The 27,848-nt window shown below is 35.7% G+C and overlaps 2 protein-coding genes across 5 annotated transcripts; one reads left to right on the top strand and one right to left on the bottom strand.

The window, feature by feature from the left end:
* Nucleotides 1-130: 130 nt before the first annotated feature.
* Nucleotides 131-13,369, bottom strand: Dp (transcription factor Dp). Of its 4 annotated transcripts, none has more exons than XM_074085579.1 (11): nt 12,938-13,369; nt 12,466-12,584; nt 10,966-11,014; nt 9,139-9,230; nt 6,117-6,298; nt 5,002-5,170; nt 4,645-4,857; nt 3,175-3,323; nt 3,014-3,096; nt 1,542-1,625; nt 131-523 (listed from the first exon to the last, which is right to left on the bottom strand). In XM_074085579.1, exons 1-11 carry the CDS (start codon nt 12,984-12,986, stop codon nt 336-338), a joined length of 1,377 nt encoding a protein of 458 aa, XP_073941680.1. In that variant the 5' UTR covers nt 12,987-13,369; the 3' UTR covers nt 131-335. The 4 variants fall into 4 exon arrangements, with proteins under 4 accessions (XP_073941680.1, XP_073941681.1, XP_073941682.1 ...); XM_074085580.1 differs by having other exon boundaries at nt 4,645-4,842; XM_074085581.1 differs by having other exon boundaries at nt 12,466-12,579.
* Nucleotides 13,370-13,593: 224 nt separating this feature from the next.
* On the top strand, nt 13,594-27,557 carry Eogt (EGF-domain O-GlcNAc transferase). Its single transcript, XM_074085611.1, has 8 exons — nt 13,594-14,077; nt 15,944-16,034; nt 16,163-16,263; nt 17,008-17,184; nt 17,671-17,945; nt 19,743-20,077; nt 21,113-21,215; nt 22,035-27,557. The coding sequence occupies exons 1-8, from the start codon at nt 13,762-13,764 to the stop codon at nt 22,200-22,202; spliced, it is 1,566 nt and encodes a 521-aa protein (XP_073941712.1). The 5' UTR covers nt 13,594-13,761; the 3' UTR covers nt 22,203-27,557.
* The last annotated feature ends 291 nt before the right edge of the window (nt 27,558-27,848 follow it).

Below are 27,848 nucleotides of genomic sequence, written 5' to 3'. Positions count from 1 at the left end.
ACTGTTATGAGCGTTCAGTTCATATAAATTTGCATCTTTTTTTGCATGCTATGGATGGTTACTCTTTAGTTGAAGAGTCGTTGAAAAGTAACAAACAGTGGGCTGAGCAATTATAAAATAAACACTAAAATTCATGTGATCCATAAAATCGTTTATTTCCATTTCATTTTTGATATTCGACCATGTACGTCAGCAACATGTTGTTTGACCACTTCATTGTACAATAGTTTGTATGTATAAAACGCAGCCTGACAGCCGTCTGACATATGATAAAACTGTGTATGAATATAAGTAAAGCCCGTGGTGATATAAGTGCGCGCGCGGCGCGGGCGTCGCTACACGTCTACGTCGCTGCTGTCATCGCTGTACTCCGGCGCCTCCTCTCCCTCTGCTCCCGCTGCAGCTTCTTCCTCGCACTCTCCCTCCCCCTCCCCTTCACCCGCTTCATCATCTTCCACAGTATCATCTAGCTCCTCCTCTTCAAGCATACTAGATAGCTTGGAACTGACACCTCGGCCCATTTCTGTCAATTATATACAAATCGTTAATGGCACTACTATTTATAAAGTATCCCCAACCAAAATCATCCAAAGTACCCTTCACGCAAGTAAAGCGAGTATGTAGAAGTGAACAGTAAAATTAGTATATCCTATTATATCATGGATATTAAAGGTAGTGCCACCAGATTTGAGGTCACGCACACAAGAACATGTCATGTAATGAGCAGGATTTTAAAATTTACTCATTCATTTTATTCATTCTCCTTTTTTTTGAATCAGTTATTTTTGTAGCTGTGTGTCACTTAAAATCCCGTGGCACTACCTATACTATACATACCTACATAAAAACTTTAAGCCAAATCATTTTAGATATCATATTTCATAGTAACATTGACTGCTTTCGACCTACACAATCGATATCCCGATATCCAAATAGCCACTCACATGCTTTTGGCAACTAGTTGCCTGTCAACGCTCTTATTTTGTTAATGAATTGAGTTCAACTCAAAATTCAAAGCATGTGAGTGGATTAGGAATATTTCAATACAACTGGGTTCGATTCCCTAGCCGAGTAGTGTTTTATTTTAAATCTATGTATGCAATTTATCTTGTCACTAAAATCAATGACATGGTTTCTAAGAACAGATCTTTGTATGTCTTATTGTGTCAGATATGCCCATACTGATCAATCTAAATGTGGCACCTGTATATTTATTATGAGACTAGCTGTTGCTTGCGACTCGGTCTGCGTAGAATTCGCTTATCGCTATCCCGCGGGTACTATGCATTTTTCCGGGATAAAATGTAGCCTATGTTCTTCCTCGGGACTACTATCTCTAAACGGAATTTCGTCTAAATCGGTTCAGGGTGAAGCGTGAAAAGGTAACAGACACACATACTTTCACGTTTATATTATTTGTAGACTGATTTGATTACCTTTAATCCATCTGTAAATTGTTCGTGATATGACGATACATACAAGTGCGACGCAATATCGGGAGCACATTACATTAAATTTGTCTAGAATTTAATGTTACTTACGTTCCACATAATACTCTAATGATTTCGGCACCATGCTCTTTACTCTTTCAATTTCTTCTTCTGAACATTCACCTTTATCTAAACCTGCAATAACACAATTTGATATAAATAAATAACTATAAAGTAATATATAATATTTTTTTCATCACACGTGCTCGTCAATTATGTTATTTCATGCCTGTAGACTAAAGGAAAATGGCCTAAATTGTTCTCGTGCAAAATTGACAAATGGATATACGTATAGTTTTTTCTCCAACGGGAGGAAAACTTTAGTTTTAAAATTTGCAAACAAGTTAGTAGGTTTGTCATTTCAAAACTTAGCTATGACCCAATTTTACACCACAAACTTATCTACGCTTTATGAAACTTCGTTATTTTTATATTTTAAGTATATATCAAAACTTAAACACTATCTGCAGAACGGTGTCAGTTATATTTAATTCTTATTTTTTTTATTATGACTAAATTAAAAATATGTAGGTTGAGGTATCTCAACGTAACTTCGATGATGATGTTTCTAAGCCATACTTCTGGGAGTTTCGAGAATCAGGCGAAGATCTCTAGCGGACAAGTGAATCACGACAACGATGAGGATGAGGGGTTCACGACACGACGGTTCGCAAGAGTCCTCGAACACCCAACAGTAAAATGTTTATGATGGAAGTCGTAGAAAGTATCGAGGTGTATTTTATTTTGTATTGTATTATATTGTATTGTGTATTTAAGCTCAAGCAGCGTTACCGAAGCAACTAGCGTTAGGAAAACTGTTCAGAGCAGAGGCCATTGGCGGTATTCTTAAGATGAAATATAAAGGCTCTCAAAGTTTTGTTAGTCTTTGATTGCAAAGAGAATGCCTTAAAGCTGATTGATTCTAAAAAAAATGACTGAACTGGTATACAGATGTGAATTTACCGAAGGAGAGAAGTGCTTTGGCATCCTTAGGATTTATATGTTAATGTCAAAGCCATCACATCTATTTTGACGGCTGATGCGATGCTGACATTATATCAGCCCTGAATGCACAATGTAAGCAGAACTTTTTATTTTGAGTTAAAGCGTAACCTCGTTGCTTAAACCAGAACCTGACCTATTTAGGAACTAATTGGTACTAACTACTAAATAAAAAGATAATTACGTACTAGAGCGTAATACGCAAACGCAAAAAAAGGTTCTTCGGTTGTATTAAGAGGGTTGCAACCAATTTAGCTAGCATGTTACGATACTGTAAGTATCATGAAACTATATTAAACTGATACCATGCAGACCCGTTACATGACGAAACAGGTAAATATAAAACCATCTTAACGCTATAGTAGTATAGAGTATGAGTGAAAACGTACAGTACCTACTCGCGATAATTACTAGATAAAATAAAAATGAGATATAAACTTATGTATGAGATAGTTAAACTTGGTAATAAATAATAGATAATCAAGTCCATAATATAAGATAGTAATTTTTGCAATATTTACCATATAAAAGGCCCATCCGCTTCAATATGTCTATGTCATCATGGATCTGGAACCTTTTGTTAAAATGAAACATATACTCTGTTCTGTAAGTAGAAATTTTTTCGATTAGTGGGTAAACTGGTGTTCAGCTTGGAAAGATTATTAATGTCATTTGCACTTACTTGTCATTTGATATACTACAGTCTATCAAGGCTTTATCGCTAGTATTCACAACTATAAACGGCAAATGAATGGCTGAGGATGGAGATGGTTTTAATCCTTTACTTTCTGCCTCCTTATTTCTGTCTATTAAACTTTTAAATGAAATATGCTGAAATTTAAGAGTATTAGTTTTAATTAAAGTAATTTTTTATTTTGTTTTAAGCATATTTTAGCAGCAAAATCAGCAGTAGCTAGATATTACTGAAAACAAGATTGAAAATACCAAAAAGTGAGATACTTGAACACTTCAGTCTAGTTCAAGTTTAGTAGGTTCATCGACAAGTCATCTGAAGGCCCAATGTTAGATTTAACAAGAAATTGTTTTGGCAACAATCTGAGGTAGGGCACTGATGTTCATGCATGGACAAGACATCCTCTGGACTCCTTATGTATAAATTGACGTATATCGTCACTACTTTGAAAAAAATCTCGTATCTAAAATCAATGGTCAAAAAAATTTAACCTTGACGTAATGTTCATAAAGTTCACTCAGAAAAATTATCTATTTTGAGGTACGAGTTTTTTTTAAGCAGTGACGATATACATTATTGGCTCTGTGCACGACATCAGCGCCACCTATCGTCGACGTTTTGAAATTTCAACGCGACATTGTGACAAAAATCAAACCTATCACGTATTAATTTATAATACAAAATTACTGTGATACCGTGGTTTGGGTGAACAAAGGGTTGTAAATTCATTTTAGTTCATTAAAATTCAATGAGGTAAGTAAAATTTATTCAAAAGGTCTGTTTACTTCATGTTTAGTTGTACTTTTACTGTAAAACAAAAAGATGAAGCTACTTTAATGGTTTCTTCAAATAATAGTGAACATATATAATTGTTCTTGTATCGCTAAGTAATAAATTAAATATCATTTTCAGATCAAAATGAGTATCATCTTGAAGGCCGGTTTTGTGAGTTCACTCAATACCAAATTTCAACCACAAACCGTTCCAAAAGGAAATTTGTTGGTATCTGCTGGACATGTCCGGAATGTAGAGGAATTAAGAAAACAGGGAGTGTTCAATAATTCAAGCTCGCACCATAAGTCATAAGGCAAACATCTATTACTAAAATTAGGTAGTTGTCTAAATAAACTTCTTTGTTAATGACAGATTCATATGAGTATTACAGATGACAGAGCCTACATTATTTCTACTTTTGGCCACTTTAGCGCTGCGATAGATTTCATTACCCCCACTTAGTACTTCGCACCCAGCCAATACAACCTGTACTGACGACCGGAGATAGGACAGTAATGATTACAGATCACATCAGTCGGAATCGATCGGACTTTCCCGGGCGGCAGGGCATATCAGATGATTTGATAAAAATGGTTTGATTTAATGTTTCTAAGCTGCCGATGTTAACATCAGACCTTTTAAATTTAGTGCGGCATTGAGATAATTTTTAATTCTTTAGATTACCTGTAAAATAAGTTCTTGAAGTTGTTGAGTTTTTTTCTGAATCTTTTCCAATTTTGCTTGTTTCTCCTTCTCTAGTGCTGTGCATTCTTGGACTGAATTCGTTGGAAGCCCAAGCCAACGAATTTCTTTTTTTTCTTTTGAAATAATATTCATTGCCATCAATACATTTAAGGCATCATATACTCTACGACGTATGTTCTTTTGGTCATATTGCTGAAAAGTGAAGTTCTCTGAATTACATTTTTACTGTGTCATTCTCTATCGTAAAAAAATATTAATTTATAGTTTTTGTAATGATCAGATTACAATAATATTAAGTGAAACAACTTTATGTCCAAAATATAAAGATGTACATACTTGACTGTCGGCCGAGCCATGCATACCAGCTGCAAATTCCAATACTAGCTCGTCGGCAACCTCGTTATATGACGTAAATCCCTTAGTCCTTACTTTTTCACAAACTTTCATAGAGAAATGCCGTAGACCTTTTCCTACTTTATCAGCATGCTTACGTCGTTTTGTAGTGCTGTAAATATAATTGAAAAATTATTAAAATCAAAGCTAAACAAAATGTGGTCGATAATTACGTACTAGTCATGTGCTGGGTCGCTAAAAACATACATCCTCGGATACGGATTATGAATGTCAAACAAAACTCAATTAAATTCATAGAATTCTGATAACGATTTTCAGGTATTAGTACCTACCTCGGCGACAAACCTAAGCTATACTTCGTTTTTTTTAGCATTAGAAAAAGGGTAAACAATCTTTACGAGTCTTTTTATCGAATGACGTTTTTAAAAAAAACAGTAACTACCTTATGTATTACATGCACTTATGATACTAGAAGCATGTAAATGATCAATGACCTTGCTAATTGTTACATATTTGCTGCGACTTATTTTTCAAGTGTTTTTTAATAAAGATACGTCAAGATCGCTTACCTTCTTTCTAATGCTAAAAAAACGAAGTATAAGTAGATCAATCCATTGTTCGTCCCGAAAACCCCTACACACCAAATTTCATCGAAAATTTTAGTGGTTTCCGAGAACCCGAAATAAATAAATAAATGTACAAGAATTCTGTTACTTTAAAATTATTTAAAAAAATTAGGGAAATTCTTTGCAATATAATCAGTATAGATCGGCAAAAGAACTAAAGCGGGCAGATATATATATTTTTTATTCTCTGATATCGGATGAAGTAAAAAAAAGAAATAGTTTTTTGCTGACTGTACTTGCACACCAAATTTCAAGTCAATCCGATCACTGAAAGTAGGTTTAAAGTTAGAGCATTATGTGCTCAGTTCAGTACTTAGCAACGAAGCAAATAGCTGCTGCATGTTGCAGATGGACAGAATAAATTCTACATCCAAGATTTGACCCAAACATACTAACATGGCAAATCAAATAAAAGGGCGTAAAATATAACAGGTATTTTTTACTTTTGGCCAAAGGTGTGTGTAAACTTACTACTCCGCTGGAGGATCGTTGTCTGAATCATGTCTTCGCCTTGAGGCACTGGACATGGTCGGAAAATAGGTTGTTTTAGAGTTTGTACTTGTGCTTGTTTCTGGCTTTACAGGTAACGTCACTAAATTAGGTAAGGTTTCAATTATGTTCAGTTCCGCTAGTGTTTCAGGTTGCTGCAGCTCCTGAAAAAAAAAAAAGACAAATATTGAAGTAAGCCTTTATTACATATTCTAATTAACAAGTAGCCAGCCAGACACGATAATCCGTCATTTCACAGACACCATGTTACTAGCTTTCGTCCTTTCCACTTGAAGAATATAACTGTAAGTAAAGTTACATATCGATGGCGTAACTTTGGCACGCATTAATCGCACGAGAATAACGGGTAATATAATAAGTTGATAAAATTGTAAAGAATATAGAATAATTCACTTAAATTATGAATGTAAGTTATAACGAGAAAGGAAGGCATAACGTCTGAATGGTGGTAAATTACAAATTAAATGATTCACCATTATTATTTCATCATCACATTGATGTGATGAGGAATGGTTCAAGTTCCTTCTTCTGTTATTTTGTCTTTTTTTTACCTATGCATTTGCGATATTAATCACGTACCTACCTTTTCGTGCGAATGTGAATAATAATAGTAATGTGTCGCTCGACTTTAAAGTTGAATATTTCGTAAATTAATAACTGTATCGAAATAGCATCTTCACAACACCATAATGATTTTAAAAGACCTATCCAACTATACCCTACACTATAAGTTTAAACGAGAAAAAAAATCAGCCCCACTTGCTTACGTCTATTGGTTACCCTAATAAAAAAAAAACTACATTTTACTTTACCTATCTGTCGGGTATAATTGCTAAATAAGGACTGTTCAATTTACTAAGCGGACATGCTTAAACTTTCTTAAACTTCGACTTTCACACTATTTCTATAAACAGTTGATAGTTATGTTTTTATTTTACCAATAGTCTGTCTGTCAATAGTTTTGTTGTGTTTGCCACAGTAAAGACTCAAAGAGACACTTAAGAAAGGATGGCCGAGAAGCTAAAACATTGGCAGAGTTCAAAAACCGACTAAGAGCGTGTCGGACACGCCCAAAATAGGATTCCGTATTATTACGAACAAAATAAGTAATATTTTTCTCAGGATTTCGTATTTTATACGGAATCTTTCAAGTTTAGGTATATTTTATACCTTAGGCTGCTATTTACTCATAAACTACTAATAATTGTCTAACAAACTTAGCCGTGAGTTTGACTGAATTTTACTTTTTTTTTTTCACCCACCGGTTTAGATTTAGAGGGGGGGGGAAGCTCAATTTTAATGAAAATTTGCACTTTAAAGTTGAATATTTCGCAAACAAATCAAGTCTTAGCAAACCCCATGGTTTTAAAATACCTATCCAACAATACCCCACACTATAGGGTTGGATGTGAAAAAAAAAATCACCCCCACTTTACGTCTATGGGAGGTACCCTAAAAAATTTTTTTTTTTTATTTTGATTGTACCATTTTGTCGGCATAGTATATATTCGTGCAAAAATACAGCTTTCTAGCATTGATAGTCCCTGAGCAAAGCCGCGGACGGACAGACAGACAGACAGACATGGCGAATCTATAAGGGTTCCGTTTTTGCCATTTTGGCTACGGAACCCTAAAAACGTGATCGATCAATTAACACCAACCACGTGGCAAAGAGCCATATTCTCAAAGCAATAATAAAACCAGGACCGAATTAATCCCAAGGGCCAAAGTTACCCTTCAGGCCAAAGTACCCCGACCTTACGGTATCTCAAAAATGCGTCAAAACTCAGTATTAAGTAATGCACTTTTAGGCAGATTTATATGGCGCGTGGTATAGAGGGTGTGTGTGTGATAAAGAGACCAACGATATCATTCTGTACTCTTCTGAGTAAAATGTCGCTGTTTTCAATTATCCACATTGTGAAGTATGCCTTTAAAGGCCGTTTAGTATAATTAAAATGTGGTATATCTGGAATAACACATAGGCTACTTTAAATCCCAATATTCTCACGGAATAGGGATAAATTCTGGATGTATCTCATCCGCTTCGTACCTGTAGTCATGAAGTTGGGCACTGATGTTTTTAATACAAATACAAGGTCAACAAAGACCACAATGTAATTTTTTGGTGTTCCCACGGGAATTTAGTGGAAACCGGGAATTCCAATCCAACTGTCGGATGATTTACGCGTGCGAAGTCGCGGGTATACGCTATTAACATATTATAAAGAGACAAATTTTGTTTGAAACTACATACTTTGGATCTACTATTCTAATAATAATTATTTCAATAATATAAAACTTTCACTAATAACAAATAGCTGTGGTGATCTCGTGGTTCAACCTATGGCCTTTTTCTTTTCTTAGGCAGAGGATCGCGGGATTCGGTGGTTCAAACCCGGGCTCACAGCTCTTGAGTTTTTCGAAATTCGCGTGCGAAATTAAATTTGAAAGTTACCACGAGCTTTATGGTGAAGAAAAACATCGCGAGAAAACCTGAATATACCTGTGAAGTAATTCAATGTTGTGCGTGAGTGAAGCTCCCAATCCACACTGGGCCCACGTGAGAACTACGGCCCAAACGAGGAGGCCTGTGGCAGCAGTGGGACGTACCCTTACCCTCCTCTGATCAGGAGGCAATGTGAGCAGTGGGACGTAATATAGTAAACAGCAGATGTGTGATGATGGTTGATTCATATACTTACTTTAATGGTTTCTTTTCTGGTTCAACTGGTTCATTTACAATAATTTGGCTTTGAGTTTTTCGAAATTCAAATTAAATTTGAAAGTTACCACGAGCTAAAGAAAAACATCGCGAGCCTGCAGTGAAGTAATTCAATGGTTCGTGTGAAGTTCCCAATCCGCACTGGGCCCGCGTGGGCACTACGGCCCAAGCCCTCTTGTTCTGAGAGGAGGCCTGTGCCCAGCAGTGGGACGTATATAGGCTGAGATGATGATGATGGTTATTAGATCATATACTTACTTTAATGGGTTCTTCTTCTGGTTCAACAGGCTCAGTTTTAGGGACAATCTTTTGCAAGCGGGCAAAAGTTTCAATAGGCACAGACACCAATTCTGAAAACACAAATTTATGAAGTGTAAACACAGACACATTCAAGTTTCCTGCCATAAAGTAAAGCAATCTACAATCCTTAGGAACCACGCGCCATATAAATCTGCCTAAAAGTTCATTACTTAATACTCAGTTTTGACGCATTTTTGAGATACATTTTTTATGCGACGTGTGTCGACGTTACTCCCGGATTGTGTTCGAATCGCTTAGCGGTATAGTGCCTATTCAATTATTGGATTTATACCTTTATAGTTTTTGTGGTACTAGTTGGGGCAATGAACTTTTAGGCAAAGTTAGGCGGCGGAAGGTATATGAGATTATCAGCTTGGGGTATTACTTAATATAGGCAACACATTTGCTTGGTTAGTTTCTTCTTCTTAAAAAAAAAACCTTCCATGCCCACAAATGACAAGCCCACAAAAAACAGAAAATGGTAGATCTAGAATGTTGATCCTGGTTGATCTACCATTTTTAGGGTTCCGGAGCCAAAATGGCAAAAACAAAACCCTTATAATTTCGAAAATATGCAAAATGTTAGTAAGTATATCAAACTTTCTAGGAAAACTATAACGGCCAAGTTTGTTTCAGAATTATTAGTAATTTAAGAGTAAATAGCAGCCTAAGGTATAAAATATACCTAAACTTGGAAGATTCCGTATAAAATATTACTTATTTTTTTCGTATTGGCTACGGAACCCTATTTTGGGCGTGTCCGACACGCTTTTGGCCGGTTTATCTATTAGAAGATGCAGGTAATTCTATTTGGGATTACTCCAAATCATGGTTTTTATCACTCTTTCTACTTTTGTTTTGTAACTGCTACCTAGTTTGAAACTATTGCTGCATTTGTTAGGGCAGTGTTGATATGACAGCTCTAAGGGTGTGCCACTTTTATCCCACTTATTTATTACCAGCATTGGTTTGCTGACTGGCAAATGAGTGTATCAAAGAAACTATTTAATCACACAGACAAGATGTACCTAGCAGGAAATTCTGAAGCCAAAAACAGAAATATATTAACTCTATGGTGCCCAGTGAAAACATTGAAGAATATTACATTGTTTTATCTTTGTCCTATTCAGTAACTAGCCTTTACCCACAGCTTCACTCACATAAACCATCATACCAGAAGTTCAATTGAAATTCAGGACTTTATTGAATTGCCAAAAATTTAATTGTTGTTTTAAATTGCTTTGAAGAACCTGTGTGTAAATTTTCATGTCACTAAACTTAGCAGTTACGATTCTGAGATTTTGTAATATGAAGATAAAAAGTAGCCTATATTAACATATAGCCTATATATTATTCCAGAGATGCAGCTATCTGAATACCAAATTTCATCCAAATCAGTCTAGTTATTTGAGCACAAGTATAAAATAACGATGCATTATAGTTTAAAAGTATAATGACAATACAAAGACTGCTAAGACTATTACTGAGATTTAATTTTACTGCCATGCACTTAAAGTCAGAAATTTATTCTACACTACATCAAATATAATGTATAATGCAAGGCAATAAAATTGGAAATATATTTTAGCTCAGCCAGACATTTAAAAATTTAACAAGCCTTTAAATGTTAGGTCTTGTGCTTTCAGTATGTTGCACTCACAAATTAGTCTCTCGACAGATAAAAAGTAGGGTATGGGACAAAACTTTAATGCATTATAAGGTTGCTTTGAAATAGAAGATGAAGTTGACATTGACAAGAAGCAAACTTGTAGAAATTAAACTTACTTGATGCACATTTAATGCCAGCTAACTTAACTGTCCGATAAATTGGTGCCTGAAAAAAAAAACTCACTTAGTATAATATGTAATTACATATAGGGGGGCTTCTTTCCTCTTATTTGAATAAAGATTCAGCAGTGGAACTGAAGGGTTCCCTTTATCTTGCATAATATTAATTCTCCGAATTACACTTCACATAACAGGTATCTCATATTTTTTTTAGCCAAATGATACTTTTGCATAATCATCACTTTGCAAAATTATCAGTTTGAATAATAGTTATTTCTCAGAATATTACATAGCAGAACACTCATATAGCCGAATATACTTTTGCTAAATATTAAATAGCAGAACATTAATATTGCTGATTTTATATGGCATAGCATAGCAAAATACTAGTTTGGACTGTATTACATAGAATTTTTAATAGCGCTGACTTTAACATAGCGTAATGACATAGTTAAAGGAACTAACAGCTACCATAAGAATGGGTTAAGGTTAAAGTAAGGCCAGCAAAGTAAGCGTGCTGTAACAGCAGCAGGCAAAACGCCACAACAGAACAGCAGCTGCATAGTAGGTTGGGTTAGGTGAGAACTGCAACCAACAACAGTGCGCGAGCCGAGTGAGCGAAGCGAGCGTGCCGCGGTAGCGGCCAGCGAAGCGCTATAATCTTACTGCTGCCAATAAATGTTAAGTTAATATAGAACTACAATTAAAACAACGCTGGGGTGTTTTAAACGCTTCAGCATTATACTGACCCAGTATCAGATTCACAACCGTAATGACATATATATTAATATCTGGACGACCAAGCTCTGCTCGGGCTACAACTCGGTACCAAGCGTTTTCCCAGAGATAAGACCAAGCTATATCGATTTTTCATCCCCGAAAACCCCTATATACCAAATTTCATCGAAATTGTTGGACCCGTTTCTGAGATCCCCGAAATATATATATTTATATATATACAAGAATTGCTTGTTTAAAGGTATAAGATGTTTAGTAAAATTTTATTCTGCTTTTTATTATCCTTATGCAAAGTAATATTATGAGATATGTCTTTCTACGTAGCAACTATTTGAACATATAAATATTATTCTCATCAATATTCGGCATTACAAAATTATGAGAAATGATAGTATGAGAAAAAATTAATTCTAGAAGTAATTTGGGGATATGATGATTCTGCTAGAGGTTGTTATGAGAAACAAAATTATGGGATTCGATTTTATGCAACATATTAGTAAACCTGAACTGAAATTTCAAACAAAATGTATCCACAACTTATAAAGAAAAGAACCATCATGAACTATTGTTACCTAGTAAGGTACCTTAAGTGTTGAATTAATAGAATAAAAAAAAAAGACAGTTAATTCACTATTAGAAATCTGACTGGCACTAATTAGTACCAAGAATGTTTTTCTGAGCAGAGTAGTGATTTTTACTTCTTGAAAATGTAGAACTTTAAAGAATAAAATAATAAAAATGGAAATAACATTGGATTACCTGAGTATTGCCCTCTGTAGTGTTAGGCAGCTTAATAATCTTAACAGGATTCGGTTTTAATTTTATTTGACCGACACTTTGATTAGGGTTCTGCACTACTTTAACCATTTGAGGCTGTCCTAAAACAAGTACATTTTTTATACTTAGCAGGGGGTTATGAATTAGTTACCTTTGTTAAGGTGCAAAACCGTTGCATTGGAAAATAGGACGTAAAACAGTAAGTTTTGTAATACTTTAACAGTTTAAAAGGTTATGCCACAGCCTGTTTACACATGAAAAGGAAATGCCGGGATAGCGCCTTTGGCGCTTCAGGCGCGATCTTTGTTTAAACAGAAAGAAAAGAAAATATTGTATAGCTGAGCCCTAACAAAGGGTTTTCCGATGGAGATGCAGTTAAAATATCATTAAATTTTCTAGCTATTTACACGAGTATTTAAAATAAAGATACGACGAAGGCCAGTAAACTACTAACCATTAGCGTCACGGATAAGGAAATTTACTGTACTACTTTTCTGGGACATTTTCTTTGTACTCTTCGCAATTGCACATCCATTTACATATCTCTCACAAGGACGGTCTAACAGAAATATGACTTTGTTGATGACCAAACAAATTAGTTTGATACTGTACGATCAAAATGGCGACATATAATTTTGGTACCAGTTTGATAGAAACACTAATTGTAAAGTCAAAATGTACGTTTTCCAAATCACATTTATGTCTTAAGTCTCTTGAAAACATTTATGCAACATGATCACTATTTAAACAAATAAAAATACAAATATAAACGCGGCACTCTACAGTTAAAACTCATCGAACGGGCCCAAATACCAGCTGATTGGATTGGATGACGCTGTTCACGTGGTACCCGTACAATCCCACGCCCGGGAATTTTGTCCGTTCCGGAAAAGGCGCGAAAGAAAAAGAGCCATCTCTTGATAGTTTTAGTAATGTCACACTGAAGCACTGTAAAACATGCAACTATTCTTAATTGATTCTTAACGTTGGTATGTCAGAATTACTATACATTTTTATTTCATTTCATACAAAACAAATTTTGTTTTCATACTCTGTGGGAGCAAGCAAACACCTGTCAGAGATTGTGTGACAGACATGACATGAGTGACAGACAACACAACAAGCTTCTACACTCATTCTCATCCACTGTAAACATAACCTTAACCTTTTGGCTTTTAGTAAACTGCTGATTTATTTTAATTTTATGAAGTGACTAAGTATTTAAGAGGTAGTAATTTTGTTACTTTAACTTACTGAAAATTTTCAGCAGTTAAAATAATGATGACACTGTTGTTATTTTCGTTTTTGCTATTTGTTAGTAATGCTAACTCAATTGATCTAAGTGATTTGAACGTACCACCTGAACACGTTCCATATGTATTTAATGCCTATAAAAATGTTGCGAAGTCTTGCATAGAAAATCCGAAATGTCCTCATAAGGCATTCGCTGATGTAAAGGCATGTTGGGGATATGAATTAAATTGTAACAAAAGTAATTCATATCATGTTCGACCTCGGTGTCCTGGGGATCATCGAGGCTGGGTGAAAACGAAGGAGGCACAATATGACACCTTTTTTACTCAAGCAGACTTTGGTAAGTTAAAATAAAACATAAGATTCTGTTAATAATCTTAAGTTTAGTACCAGCTTCTTTTTTACTGTAGGAACATCACTACTGAATAATCTGATCTTGACTGCCACACCCACGACAAAAAATAGAAATTAAATGAAATGAGGCCACCACTTTCTACATAACTTACACATTAATGATTTTAAAATTCTTGAGAATATTTTTACATGAAAATGTAGTTTAGTTCCTGTCTCCATTTTCTATTCTTTATTGTGGAACCCTAGAAACTTCTGCAAGGTACAGGCGAGTTCATAAACTTGTGAGCAAACATTTGGTCAAAAATATCTGAACACAACTTTATTGTTAACGGCATAAAAGCGTGTTCAGATATTTTTGATCAAATTTTTGCTCACAAATTTATGAACTTGACTGTACAATTAGATTTATTCCAACAAAAACATGTAAAAACATGCCAAGTTTGGGAAGACATAGTTAGTCTATAAACATATTATATACTCTCGAAAAAGTAGTGAAATTTCTTAAACAGAGCCTAGGAGGTAGTTATAAGAAAACCAGTAATTTTGGCTAAAATTTATTCTTTTGTGGGATTCCACATGACCTGTTACTAATGCTGTTACTGATATACTTACTTGCTGTTTTCTTGAGTTTGGTTTTATAACAACAATATGCAATGGCTATGTTGTATAACAGGCCAGATTTTAGCCAGTTACTTGATTTCTTATATCCACCTAGGCTGGGCCGTTTATCAGATTTCAGTTTTTATGGGAAAATATTTCAATCGCAACATGGTAAATTGTTTACAGCTTGTTTTTGTCATTTTATTCTTATTTCTTGTACCACGGTTTTGAGTAGACAATATATTTAATTTCTTTCCTTAATTTTTGCTAAAACAGCATTTTGATACCTCTAATTGTTTAATTTGATACCTTTATTAGGCACTTGACTATATCATCAGGTACTTCAGACCTTCTATTTTTAGGTTTTATCAGAAAACAATCATCAGGATATGTAACTTTTACCAAAGTCCCAATTCAAAATTGTATGTAGTTTGCCCAGGTTCTTGGGTCAATGTCATCAGGTACTCTATTATTACTCAAGTGGCATTTAGATGTATCTAAATCTAATAGTTTGGCTGGGCTCTTGGTTTTTTTTTCAGGTACTTCAGATCTTCAAAAATCCACTTTTTGAAGGGTTTCCCTTTACTTGGGTAGTAAACTCTATCACTGTAAAATTTCAGCTCTCTAGGTATTGTGCTAATAGGTCTCTAGCTAGTTTCCAATTTGTATAACTATACTTCTAAGTTAATAAAGCTATAACAAGGAATTACGTCTTTCTTGTAAGTTCCCCTAGCTTATCAATTTAGCAGAATTTCATCCTTATGTCTGTCACAGTGCTGGTTCACTAAGTTGTTAAATTCACTGAAAATGCTTTGAAGTAAAGATGGTATGGCCTTGTGCTTAACTTAGCAGGGGTACTACTGTGCTCCCAGATATCACTATCTAACTTGCTGCTAAACACCCACCTCAAATTTCATGTCTATAATCCTAGTGGTTGATGTTTTGGGATGTTATCCTAATCCCATGGGATACATACACACACATCTTACAAACTTGCATTTATAATATTAGTGGGATAACTATTATTAGTTGTACCAATATGGTCCTTGGTTTTACTGGCCTTTTTTAGAATGTATAAATTTAAAAATGAAGATTATTATTAAAGAGTAATTCAAATGTCCTTTTCCCACCAAAGTTTTTTTATGTTTATTTGGCATTTTTGGCAAACACTTGGCTGGTTTTTAAGTACTTGTATTTACTGCTGCTACAACTCTTTTTATTAACTTTAAATTGTTATTTTTTCCTTTTTCAGGATATGTTAAGGAACAAATCAATGAATTAAAGGTCATATGTGAAGCCTCCTACCCTGATGATACATCATTAGAATGCTCTAAATATCTAAGGTGATTTGATTTCAGTGCATCAAATTCATATTTTCTTATTTAACTAAAACCAATTTATCTTATCACATAAGGTTTTTCAGACTTGCCTCGTAAAAGTTTATTGATATTTGTAATTGGTTGGGTTACAGATTTTGCAGAGGTCGTAACTTAATGCTCAATTTCACGGGTCTTGTGGGCCGTGGAGACAATTTGCGATACAAAACGGACATCCTTGGTCCTGGACAAATAGGTAAGTACAGTTTTAATTATAGTCTAAACTCTAAAAAAAAAACAATAAAAAAATATTGATTTACTCCCTTCAACTTTTTTACTCAGCTACAATGTTATTAAAGTGTCTTACCCAAAGGGACCCTATTAGCCTTTATTGCAACTGTCACAGGGCTGTATGTATATATTTTAAAGCATTTAGGTAGAAACTAAAATATTTGCAGAGTACCTACCGTAAGGTTGGAGTAATTTGTCCCATTAGAGGGTTACTGGCCCATATATGGAGGTCTTCAAAAGGGGTATAAAAAGGTTTATGCAGGGTCGGCAACGTGCGAGTGATACTTCGGGTGTTGCAAGCGTTTCTAGGCGGCGGTTGCCTGCTGCTGCTGCTGCTGCTTAACATCAGGCGGGCCGCATGCCTGTTTGCCACCGACTTGGTATTAAAAAAAATGAAAACCACATAAAAATGTAAAACAAAACGTAAAATAAAAATGTGTCCGATCAATCAACAACAACCACATGGCAAAGAGCTGTATTCTCAAAGCATTAATATAACCAGGACCTAGTTAATCACAATACGTATGTATATGTTTTACTGTGGCCAATATCATCATATCGGCCATAGGACGTCCATTGTTGGACATAGGCCTCCCTAATAGACCTCCAGTATTCTCGCCATTTTTTTCCAATACACAAAGGAACCTATAGCTAAATTGTACAGTCTATGAAGTAGTTTTTGAAATTAATAAATATTTTTAATTTTCAGGAGGTTTTTGCAAGTTTTACCCGGAAAGGCTGAAGAATGAGGCAGAGCATTTCAGTGCTTTACAGTCTTGGGCATCAGAGTTCACACATTTTGTAAGGACACCTAGTAGACCTGTGACTGATGGGTCATGTGACATAATAATTGATAAACCAACTTATATCATGAAATTGGATGCAAGTGAGTTTTTGATTTTAATACTTATCTACTTATAGTTTTAATGTAACGTTTACTCGTAAAATGTGAATGAATGAATGAATGAAAAAAGTTACGAAATTTACAAAAACAGTTGAAATACAAAATATGAAATAATATATAATTTTGTATGTGCGAGTGAAAAGTTCCCGCCTCAGCATAAATGCGGACTCCTGGGATGGAGTCAGCGCTGGTCTTCCGGCGGGACCATGTGGATTCACCTTCGGTCATATCTATTATAGACTCATCCTTTTTACGTATAATATAATTAAACTGAAATTCAAAACTTCATTAAAAATGTGCTAAGTTCGACACTCCTGTTGTATTAAAGCTATAAGTATGATTTTACCTCTATGAATAATTTAGCCTTTATTGAGTAGGTACAAAATGTGAAATATATTTATTCAAAATCTATAAGTATTGCACTTTACTCTTTTTCTTTTCGTCCATTAAGAACTTGTTAACTTCCAGCTGTGAACATGTACCACCACTTCTGTGACTTCTTCAATTTGTATGCCTCACTGCACATCAACTCTACACACGCGACTACATTCTCAAGGGACAATCATATCCTTATCTGGGAAACTTTCACATATGGATCAGCATTTCAAGATACTTTTAAAGCATTTACCATAAATCCTATATGGGATTTGAAGAAGTTTAGAGGGAAAACCGTGTGTTTTAAAAATGTTGTATTTCCTCTTCTGCCGCGAATGATTTTTGGATTATATTACAACACGCCTTTGGTAAGCTTTATACAAATAACTTAATAATAAGGTTTATGTAAATGTCATTGTCATTTTATACTTAAAATAACTTTAATGATCGGGAATATTTTTCCGCTCTGCTGAAAACATAATCCCTGTGGTAGTCTTTGTTTGACGATCCCTGTGATATTTACTTGCAATTATAGGCTCTTACAGAATGATGCCAAAAAGTTGATAATGTTGTTTTATACTACACTTAGTAAAGTGGACCAAATACTACCTTAATAAAAGGCTTGAAATTTGTTTGGTAAACCTCCTCGATAATCTAGAGTTTGGCTAATGAAAGCTGAAAGTTATTATATGAGTGGCAAGATTATTCAAATGTCATGGGCAAACAGACCAAAGAGTGTTAAGGTGTGTACAGATTTTGCGCGGCAGCCGCGCGAGTGCGAGCCAGTGTTCGCGTGAACATTAGCTTGCGCGGCAAATGTTCGATGGAATTTAGGTAGACCGCGGCGGCTGCGCGAGGCAAGCAATCCAGCTCGATCAGAGCGTGGCGCGCGCGCCAATTATTTCGTTCTAAACCACGTTCGTCGCAACACAACCGTCCAAACTGCGCGCGCGCCAGCGACTGAAGCTTCTTTGTTGCGGGCTCAAAAATCGACAGCGCTCGGATCGCCGCGCGGCAGTTTTAAAGTCGAATTGAAAATGCATAATGTACATTAATTATAATAACGAAAAGTAAATAAGTCAGACAAAGTCGACTGAGATACTTCGCGCCTTGATGTGATGAAGTACTTGTATTGATGTGAATCCTACCGACTGCGCCATGTATTGATGTTAAATTTAGTTGATTTTAAGGGTCTTCAGTGGTTTATTTTAATGGTATTAATGGTTAGTTTGCAATATTTTATTTTTATGTTTTATATTGTATTTTTCGTGTGGTAATATGGTTTTAATAATATGATGATATATAGTCAAAGCTGAGAGAGCGAGCAGTATCGCTAACACGCAATATGATATTTTACTTTTTAGGGTTCCGTACCTCAAAAGGAAAAAAACGGAACCCTTATAGGATCACTTTTTGTCCGTCTGTCTGTCTGTCAAGACCCTTTTTCTCAAGAACGCGTGGAGGTATCAAGCTGAAATTTATATCAAGTACTTAGGTCTACTGTCACTTGAAGCTGTAAAAAAATCAAACTTCTAAGCCAATGCAATCAAAAGATACAGCCGTTTATGCTGCAAATTTTCAACATTCGCAAGGGAATCAAAACCTACAGGGTACTTCCCGTGAACTCAGAATCTTGAAATTTGTCACGAAGCAACGTCTTATAGCACAGATAAAGGAAAAATTGCGGATAGCAAAATATAAATTTTTAGTAACGTCATTTAATAAAAATATTTTTAATAACTTTTTAATAATTTGTACGGAACCCTCGGTGCGCGAGTCCGACTCACTTGGCCAGTTTATTTTATTTACGTTCCAATACAGTACTAACCTATTTGTTAAGCTTACACAGGGCCTAATTATGTTATGATATTATGCCTCCATGTCACTACAAAATGGCATTATTCCATAATTGAACATTATGGTATAAGTTGTGAAACTAAATGAGTGTCATTTAATTTAAATGATACAATTTTCATTATTTTAGGTTACTTATGCACTTTGTTGTAAGCTAAACGTTTATTATGATTTATATTATTACTCGCAACATTACCTACAACGGAACCCAGCAGTTGCGGTAACTTTAATTAAAGTGACATATCGTGCGTGATCTGAAGTAAAATTGATTTGTTTATTTTTTTCATTTATAGTTTGCTTTTTTTTTTCAGATATATGGCTGTGAAAGGAGTGGTTTGTTCCATGCCTTCTCGAAACACATCCTACATTCTTTAAACATTAAGACACATATTAGAAAGAATGACAAAATAAAGATAACTCTTTTGTCCCGAGGGACAACATACAGATCAATATTAAACGAGAACGAAATAGTACAGGCCTTACAAAAAGTGAAGGGATATTACGTGGAAAGCGTTGTATATGATAAAACTGTGCCTTTTATTAAACAGCTGGAGATTACTCAAAACACAGATGTTTTTATTGGAATGCATGGAGCAGGGCTCACGCACCTTCTCTTCTTGCCTGATTGGGCAGCAGTTTTTGAAGTGTAAGTACATATTTTAAAAATATTTCAGAAACCTACTGACCTTCTATAACAAAAAAAAATGATCTTGTGTGTGTCTTGTGTCAAGTAACAGATAAAAACAAACGAAATTTAAGATAAGAGAAGCTCAAGTTTTGATCTAGGCAATTTTCGTTTAAATTTATAAACTACTGTTGTATGTATTGTTTTAATTTAACAACAATTATAATAATGTCTTTCTTCCCGTGCACCAAATATCATTGCGTTTGTATATTTAATATATGAACTTTATATTTTTACTTTTTGCATTTCCAATAATAGTAGATTATTGTCGTGGCATGGAAGTAGGCAATAGCTGGCTGAGTGAGCTAGCTGGGTGAGTGGACGAGCTTGCGAGTCCGTTTAACTAATACGAAGCCATCAATTGCTATTCCAGCCCAGACTAATATAAAGCTTCTGCTCAAAAATGGTCAAAGAAAAAACTAAATTAGAATAAACTTTTCGTCAAAATAATACATTATGACATTTAATTTTATTCCAATAAAATGTTTATGCTTTCCCGTCTTTTTTCATAAAAAAAAACTGCAGGTGTATTTTTCCACCGAAAACATCACAAGCTGTTTCAGAACGAATTAAAAAAGTCAAACAACAAAACAACACATACCGGTCAATAACTCATACCGGTCATTTGAGTTGGGTGTATAAGACTTGTGCCAATATTTCCGTATTCCTTTTAACTTAAAAAGTTTACGACTCGACGATAATGGAATTTGTATGCAGCATTATTGTCGAATTTGTCGAGCTTGCTAACCTGCAATCTTTTTTAACTTTTTAATTTTTCACTGACTATAAACTATGCACTTCCCCTTCTGATATGTGAAGAATAATGTCAACTTTTACGGACTTTTTTGAGAAAAAGTTTAGTAACTCTGACAGTGTTTATAATTGTGACGGTAAGCTCTCATTTAAGACGCTTATCCCTTGCTTCAGTGTACCTTTCTTTTTCATATTTTATTTTAATCCAGCAAATGTATAAATTTCAATTTCTATTACTTTCAGATACAACTGTGAAGATCCAAATTGTTATTCAGATTTGGCTCGGCTACGTGGAGTTAAATATGTGACATGGCAAGATAAAACCAAACTAGTGCAGCAGGATCAGGTAAGAATGAAAGAAGTCATGGAAAAGTAATATTATGTACAATGATAAAAATTAAGATTGTTTTTTTTTGGAATCTTTTTGTATTTTTTATTTCAATTCCAAATTTTTTGTTACTTTTACGGTCATCCCGTAAAACCCATATCGAAAATACAAACTGAAATATAGATGCATAGAAAAACCAGAAAAATAAGACCAGTGCCGTGAATCGAACCCAAAAAGTAACAAAAAAATAGGAATTGAAATAAAAAATGCAAAAAGATTCCAAAAATCCAATTTTAATTTGATTGCTTAATAGCGACATCTCTTGTCCGGGTGAGCGGTTAGTTCCAATGGGGTGCTGAAAGTTTCTCGATGAGGGCTACAGCATAGATGTCGCTAGTGTCGCTGCTTAAGTGACTAAATAAGAAACAAACAAGCTGAGATATGTGGTGCATAGGAGAAATTCGTGTCTGTACTCCTGCCCAGTGGTGGTGTAGCGGTATAGCACGTGGCACGGAATGCCGAGGACCTGGGTTCGATTCCCAGCACTAGTCTTATTTTTCTGGTTTTTCTATGCATCTATATTTCAGTTTGTATTTTCGATAATGATAAAATTGCATTTATTTTTTTCCTGACTGTACTGGCATTGTTATTCAACTTACATTGCAAGTTAATTTCGTATCAGCTTGAAATTTGATATACATTATTACGTATACCAAATTTCAAGCTAATCCGAAATTGATTTATAAACAATCAAATATAATATAAAAGTATGTAAAAAAAAACTTCAACAGGATTCGATTAAGTATATGTTTTCCAATAACTATTTGTTTGTTGCAGGGGCACGGTCCTGGTGGTGGTTCGCATGCGAAATTTACGAACTACTCGTTCGACGTCCAAGAATTCTTACGCCTAGTAGAAGAGTGCGCTGCTCACGTGAGAAATCGACAAGACTTTAAAAACTTTATAGAAGCTTCTGAGAAAAAACGAATGCATGAAGAACTCTAATACAATACTAGTTACAAGGTGAGGAGGGAATTATTTATGATATTGACGAATGTTTCGGTAGTCTATTTTGAAGCAAGCACTTGAAAGTATTGTTTGAAAATTAAACTAAAATCTATTAATTATAATATCATTTTGAAACGACATAAAATCAATGTCGTTACTCGCGTTTAGTTAGAGGCTTCATTTTGTAATGTGGTAGTTATAAATGAGGCGAATCCATTGATCAAATTTAATTAAGTTAACAGTGATAACGATAGTGAGATGTGAAAGTTACAATTTCAACTGTACCTATATGTATTTTTGAGTACCGAGATTCAAGTGACTCCTAAGTATAATAATAATAAAACAAAATAATGTGAAATGAAAGGGCCTATAGAACCTATTAGAACGTATCATACTAGGACTGTAACCATCCATTGGCACAAATGAAAAAATAAATAACGTGGTTGTGAATTTTCAATTTAGGCCAAACGATTAGGTAGGTATGTTAATTTACTCTAAAATGTTGCCCCCGACTAATATGACAAGGTGAATTATTAGAACTAGATATCCTATCTTTTAAAGATTCTAAGAAATTACGGACTTTATGCAGACCACCAAATACATCAACAATCTTATTGTACGATCTTGAAATCAAAATTTTCTATAATTTCTGCTGTAAGACTTCGATTAATAACCGCAACTATGTTGTACATGTTAAACATTATTTTAAATTTAAATATATGATGAGTTTCTACGTTGTAACAATAATTGAAAGCTGGCGTTGGCACAAAGTTCATAGTTGGCTTTCTGTTCGAGCTCACTTTGACAAGGAAAGACTGATTGGTTCGAAACTTGTCGCGTATATTTCGACTACTAATATGCGAGGGACCCGTGTATTTTATTTTTACTACGAAGACAGTACCGGCGTGCACTGGAGCTAGAGATGGGTAAATCTGGATCTGAAGATTCAAAAAAGTCAGATCCTCAAGCGGATCCGAATCCCTTAATGACTGCTTTCAAATCTTATTGACTCCGGAGTTACTAACTCCGACCAAGTCCGGCCGGATCGAGCGGCTCGTGATCGCCGTCACACTCACTCGCTCCGCTTTCGCTCTTGGATCGGATCGGATCGGATCTTATTATGTTTGGTCGGGCGCTGAGTGAGCCGGTACCTAAGTCGGTACTGGGACTACTCGCTCGGTTATATTGGAAATAAATAAGATAGAATTACAACACAATATAGTATGACCAGAGCGGGCGACGCTTTATTTCACGAAATATTAAGCAAAAATTGCTCTTATGGCACATAATTTAAATCATAATATTGTTTGGACAGATTCAAAAGAGTCATTATGGCGAATCTATACTTCAGAACCTTCGGTACCGAACCCATTCGGACGGAGTCGGATCGGAATCACTAGGCAGGCAGGCTTGCTACTATACAAAACAAATCATCGCTCGCTCGCCTAAAGCCAGCACGTTTGTATGTATGAAGTTCATTTGAAAATATCAACACAAACACTGCCATTTTAACACTGTTTTCAAGCTTCAAAGAATCAAGCAGAAAACTAGTACTTAAAGTAGCTCATAGTGCTTTAAAAAATACACAATTTAAATTTTCCCAATATCAAAAGGACGAAACGAATCGAACCGAGCCGGACCGGATCGGCCATAGATAAACTAATACCCGCTCGAAAGAACCGGAGTCAATAAAGGAGTCGGATTCAATAAGCGGATTCGGTACCGACACCGGAGCTGGATTTAGTGAGTCAGATCACTTCGCGGAGTCGAGATTACCCATGTCTAACTGGAGCACAATATGAAATAGTACAAGTACTGGAGGTCAGACGGCCTGGACGGCTGTCGATTAGCGCCGAACTCCGCGCCGCTCTGTCCCACACCACACCGCGTAATTCCCCTCTCTGGACGGCCAAGTTACAGCGTTATTAGTTAGTTATTATTATTACGCTATGTCGGTGTAGTGGCTTGGTGGTCTGCAAGTTGTAATTATTCATACAAATAATATTTTTGTGCATGTCTTGGATCGGTAGTGATCTTAGTACGATGCGGTCTACTGCAAACTTCAAGGAATACCTGAAACATTATTTTTATTATTATTTTATAATGAAAGAGGACTGAAAACATTGCGCAAAGCGCAGAACTAACTTCAGCATCACGTTTGAATACGGCTACGAATAAGGTTTATAATTTATTTAATATTAAGATTTTTTTTAAACATTGTATTTCGCAGTCAGTACAATAACTTTAAGATTTAAGTAAGAACATTCCATGCTATTTGTGATATTCTAAATGTAGCACCAACGGAAAATTGTATTTGCATTTGTATGCCTTTAATCTACAAAAACAGCCAGATGTTAGATTCTTAATTTCTTAAGAATCACATGAAAACTATTCGTCAACTTTACGCTAAATCATGTCCTTCAGAAAGACGGGAAGCTACTCAGGCCACTTCGTTAGGAAGGTCAAAACTAAACAAACGGATTGCGAAGATGATACGGCGTGACCTTAGCTTCAACACACGTCTCATTAAAGAGGCAATAGAGCGGAACCGAGGATCCAAAGTATTCACTCAGAAGCTTGGAAGGAGCCACCTGATGAAGCTTTAAACTCACGATGTTCGAACCGTTATGTCGAAGCTGGAGACTTTTGCGGAAATCGAGGATTTCTATGGCCGACTATACGCTGCACATGCCCCTTGCCTTCAGCGTGAACGCCACGATTTGAGAGCCACCCTAACCGGTCACTACACCCACGAACTGCCAGAGATCAGCAAAGACGAGATCGTGCTGGCTCTGGGACAGCTTAAGAATGGCTATCTTATGTAATCTACTGCCAGGTCTCTTCAAATGATTTCGTACGCCGACAGGCACATCATAGCTTGCGCTCTTGTTTGTTTGTCACCTAACTATACCTATGCTGACGAAATAAATTAATTAATTTGAATTTGAATGGAAAACCACGAAGATGGAATTACTTCAGAGTTGCTGAAGGCTGGAGGAGCTCCCTTTATACAGGAGCTGCAGAGCCTTTTCAGCTCCGCTCTTCACTGCGAGAGAACTCCAAAGGCGTGGACCGAGAGCTTGACTGTTCTGTGTTTTAAGAAGGGAGACAAAACCATTCTTAAAAATTACAGACCTTTTTAAGCCATGTCTTTAAGCTGTTCTCTAGAGTTATTACGAATCGTCTCGCCAGGAAACTTGACGAGTTTCAGCCGCCGGAACAGGCCGGGTTTCGCGGAGGATTTGGCACCATGGACCACATACACACAGTACGGCAGATTATACAGAAGCCCGAAGAGTAAACTATCTATGCCTGGCATTTGTGGACTATGAAAAGGCCTTTGACTCTGTTGAAACCTGGGTTGTCCTGGAGTCCTTACAGCAATGCCAAGTAGACTATCGTTATATTGAAGTGTTGAGATGTCTGTACGAAGCCGCCACAAGTCCGCGCGTCCAAGTACAGGGTTAGAAGTCCAAACCCATCCAACTGCGCAGAGGAGTGAGACAAGGCGATGTAATATCACCGAAATTGTTCTTAAGCGCGTTGGAGGATATGTTTAAGACATTGGATTGGAAAGGTATGGGCATAAACATAAACGGCGATTCGCAGATGACAGAGTCTTAATGGCGGAGTCGTTAGAAGAGCTGAAACAAATGCTGGACGGCCTAGTATCAGCCTCACGTCGGATAGGCCTCAGTATGAATGTGGATAAGACCAAAATTATGGTCAACGACCGCGTTGATCCAACACCCGTCATTGTCAATGGCAACCTTCTTGAAGTGTTTCGGAGTACACATACCTCGGGCAGATTTTGCAGCTAGGTAGAAACAACTTTGAGAAGTAGGTCATCCATACCGCAATGTCTGAAAACTAAAGTTGTCATGACATATGGAGCTGAAACGTAGACTCACAGTACGGCTAATCCACCTCTTCAAGGTCGCTCAACGAGCTGTGGAACGAGCTAATTCTCGGAGTTTCTCTGAAAGATAGAATCCGCAACGAGGCTATCCGACACAGAACTAAGGTCATCGACATAGCTCAGAAAATTAGCAAGTTGAAGTAGCAGTTGGCTGGTCGTTGAACGAATCGGACCGCTCATTGCAAATAGAGATACAACATAGTGTCAGTGATGATCATAATCAATTTTATTGGTTAATTTTTTGTCCTTTAGAGTCTAAAGGTTAGACATAATATGGATCTTTCCCCTTTTAACGTATTGTGTCCATCGATATTCGACGAAGTTAAAACTAAATTTTGTATGGGATCGACCAATATCCAGTTTAAGTGGCAGACTTTAAGAGTCAACTAACTCTGTTTTTGTAACACAGTTTTTAACTATGGTTCTACTCAAGGTATAGCTCTCCGATTATCTGGGATCTGTTGGGACTTAACAATAATTACAATGTGAATATTGATTAAACTTAAGCGGAACCCACCGATATCGTATGGAGTTAGTAAAAATTTTACACTATCTAATGTTTATTAATATCACAAAATTCTAAATTGTAACGTTTTAAATTTCCGGCATGTTTCAAAGGGTTCAAGACTTATTTTGTCGAAGGTACAGTGGAGGTTGAGCTTTATTTGAATCCGTAGGTAGAAATGTTACATGTACACCTGATTCGATGACATTAGATCAGTATACAAGTAAGTTACCAATACTCTTGTATAGGTTTGAAACAGAGATCACGGAAGCCATTGACCATAGCGACAGACAGAGGTTAGGACCATTCCTTGCTCGATATTTTCTATACGTAATTTATTCGCCATTTTTTTAGTAATTATTTCGTTAGTATTTGACATTATTTGTAACTGAGCTTTAAGTACAACGTTATAAACACTAAGTTAACGATGAATCTACACTATTATAAATGTAGTGCCTTTTTAACCACGTGAAAGTCCACTGCGTCTCATATTTCATAAAGGTATGTGTACTTATTCTCGAAATCGGCAATGAATGTTGTTGATATTATCTTGTTTATTTATTATTTCGCGAGAGCACCGCTAGTTTAATTGTAACAGCGCCAACGAACGTAAGTTCCATAATTACAGTCTGCGTTATTCAGATAAATCGTCGGCAAGATTGGACGAATGCGAGCTTCTCGTGCATTTGCGATGAGTTATTGACGCACTGTTTCACTTTATCTCGGGGATGATCCTGTTACTGGCCAATATTTATTTTATGACATTCCTTAATTTAAGTTTAAGTGAGATATTAATTGTAATTTAGTTTTAGTTTTGCAGGCAGTGATTGGCTCTCGTTTATTAAGAAAAGTAGTACAAATAAATGACTCAATTCCGTCTCTACTGGTTGGATGCGTCTTTGACTTCGCAAAGATGTTAATGTCAAGAACAAGTTCGCAAAGATGTTAATGTCAAGAACAAGTAATATACTATTTTCCTGTTCAATGTACATTTTTAACCTTCTTGTACTGTGGAATAATAATATCTTAATCTTTCTGATTAATATGTTATATTGCATCTGTAATTAAATACCATAATAAAATTGTAACTAATTCTAAAACAGGATCGTCATGGCAATCCTCAGCATTTAAAATTATTCATAAAAATAGCACAAATAAAGCTAAAATAAATAACGAATGGATGGATAATCATAAAACAATCGCATAATTCGCACGCAAT

The sequence above is a fragment of the Choristoneura fumiferana genome, chromosome 3 (genome assembly GCF_025370935.1).
Source record: "Choristoneura fumiferana chromosome 3, NRCan_CFum_1, whole genome shotgun sequence".
NCBI classification, from domain to species: domain Eukaryota; kingdom Metazoa; phylum Arthropoda; class Insecta; order Lepidoptera; family Tortricidae; genus Choristoneura; species Choristoneura fumiferana.
The sequence above is the reverse complement of the archived record's forward strand: the minus strand, read 5'-3'. Positions and strand labels throughout refer to the sequence as shown.

What these genes read in the sequence shown, in the direction of transcription:
- Dp (XM_074085579.1), bottom strand. Translation starts at nt 12,986, where the DNA reads ATGTCCCAGAAAAGTAGTACAGTAAATTTCCTTATCCGTGACGCTAAT. An exon ending in TGGCATTAAATGTGCATCAA is followed by an intron (nt 9,231 to 10,965) that starts GTAAGTTTAATT and finishes TTGTGTTTTCAG; the next exon opens with AATTGGTGTCTGTGCCTATT. An exon ending in AACGATCCTCCAGCGGAGTA is followed by an intron (nt 5,171 to 6,116) that starts GTAAGTTTACAC and finishes TTATATTTACAG; the next exon opens with CACTACAAAACGACGTAAGC.
- Eogt (XM_074085611.1), top strand. Translation starts at nt 13,762, where the DNA reads ATGATGACACTGTTGTTATTTTCGTTTTTGCTATTTGTTAGTAATGCT. An exon ending in TTTTACTCAAGCAGACTTTG is followed by an intron (nt 14,078 to 15,943) that starts GTAAGTTAAAAT and finishes TTCCTTTTTCAG; the next exon opens with GATATGTTAAGGAACAAATC. An exon ending in TATATTACAACACGCCTTTG is followed by an intron (nt 17,946 to 19,742) that starts GTAAGCTTTATA and finishes TTTTTTTTTCAG; the next exon opens with ATATATGGCTGTGAAAGGAG.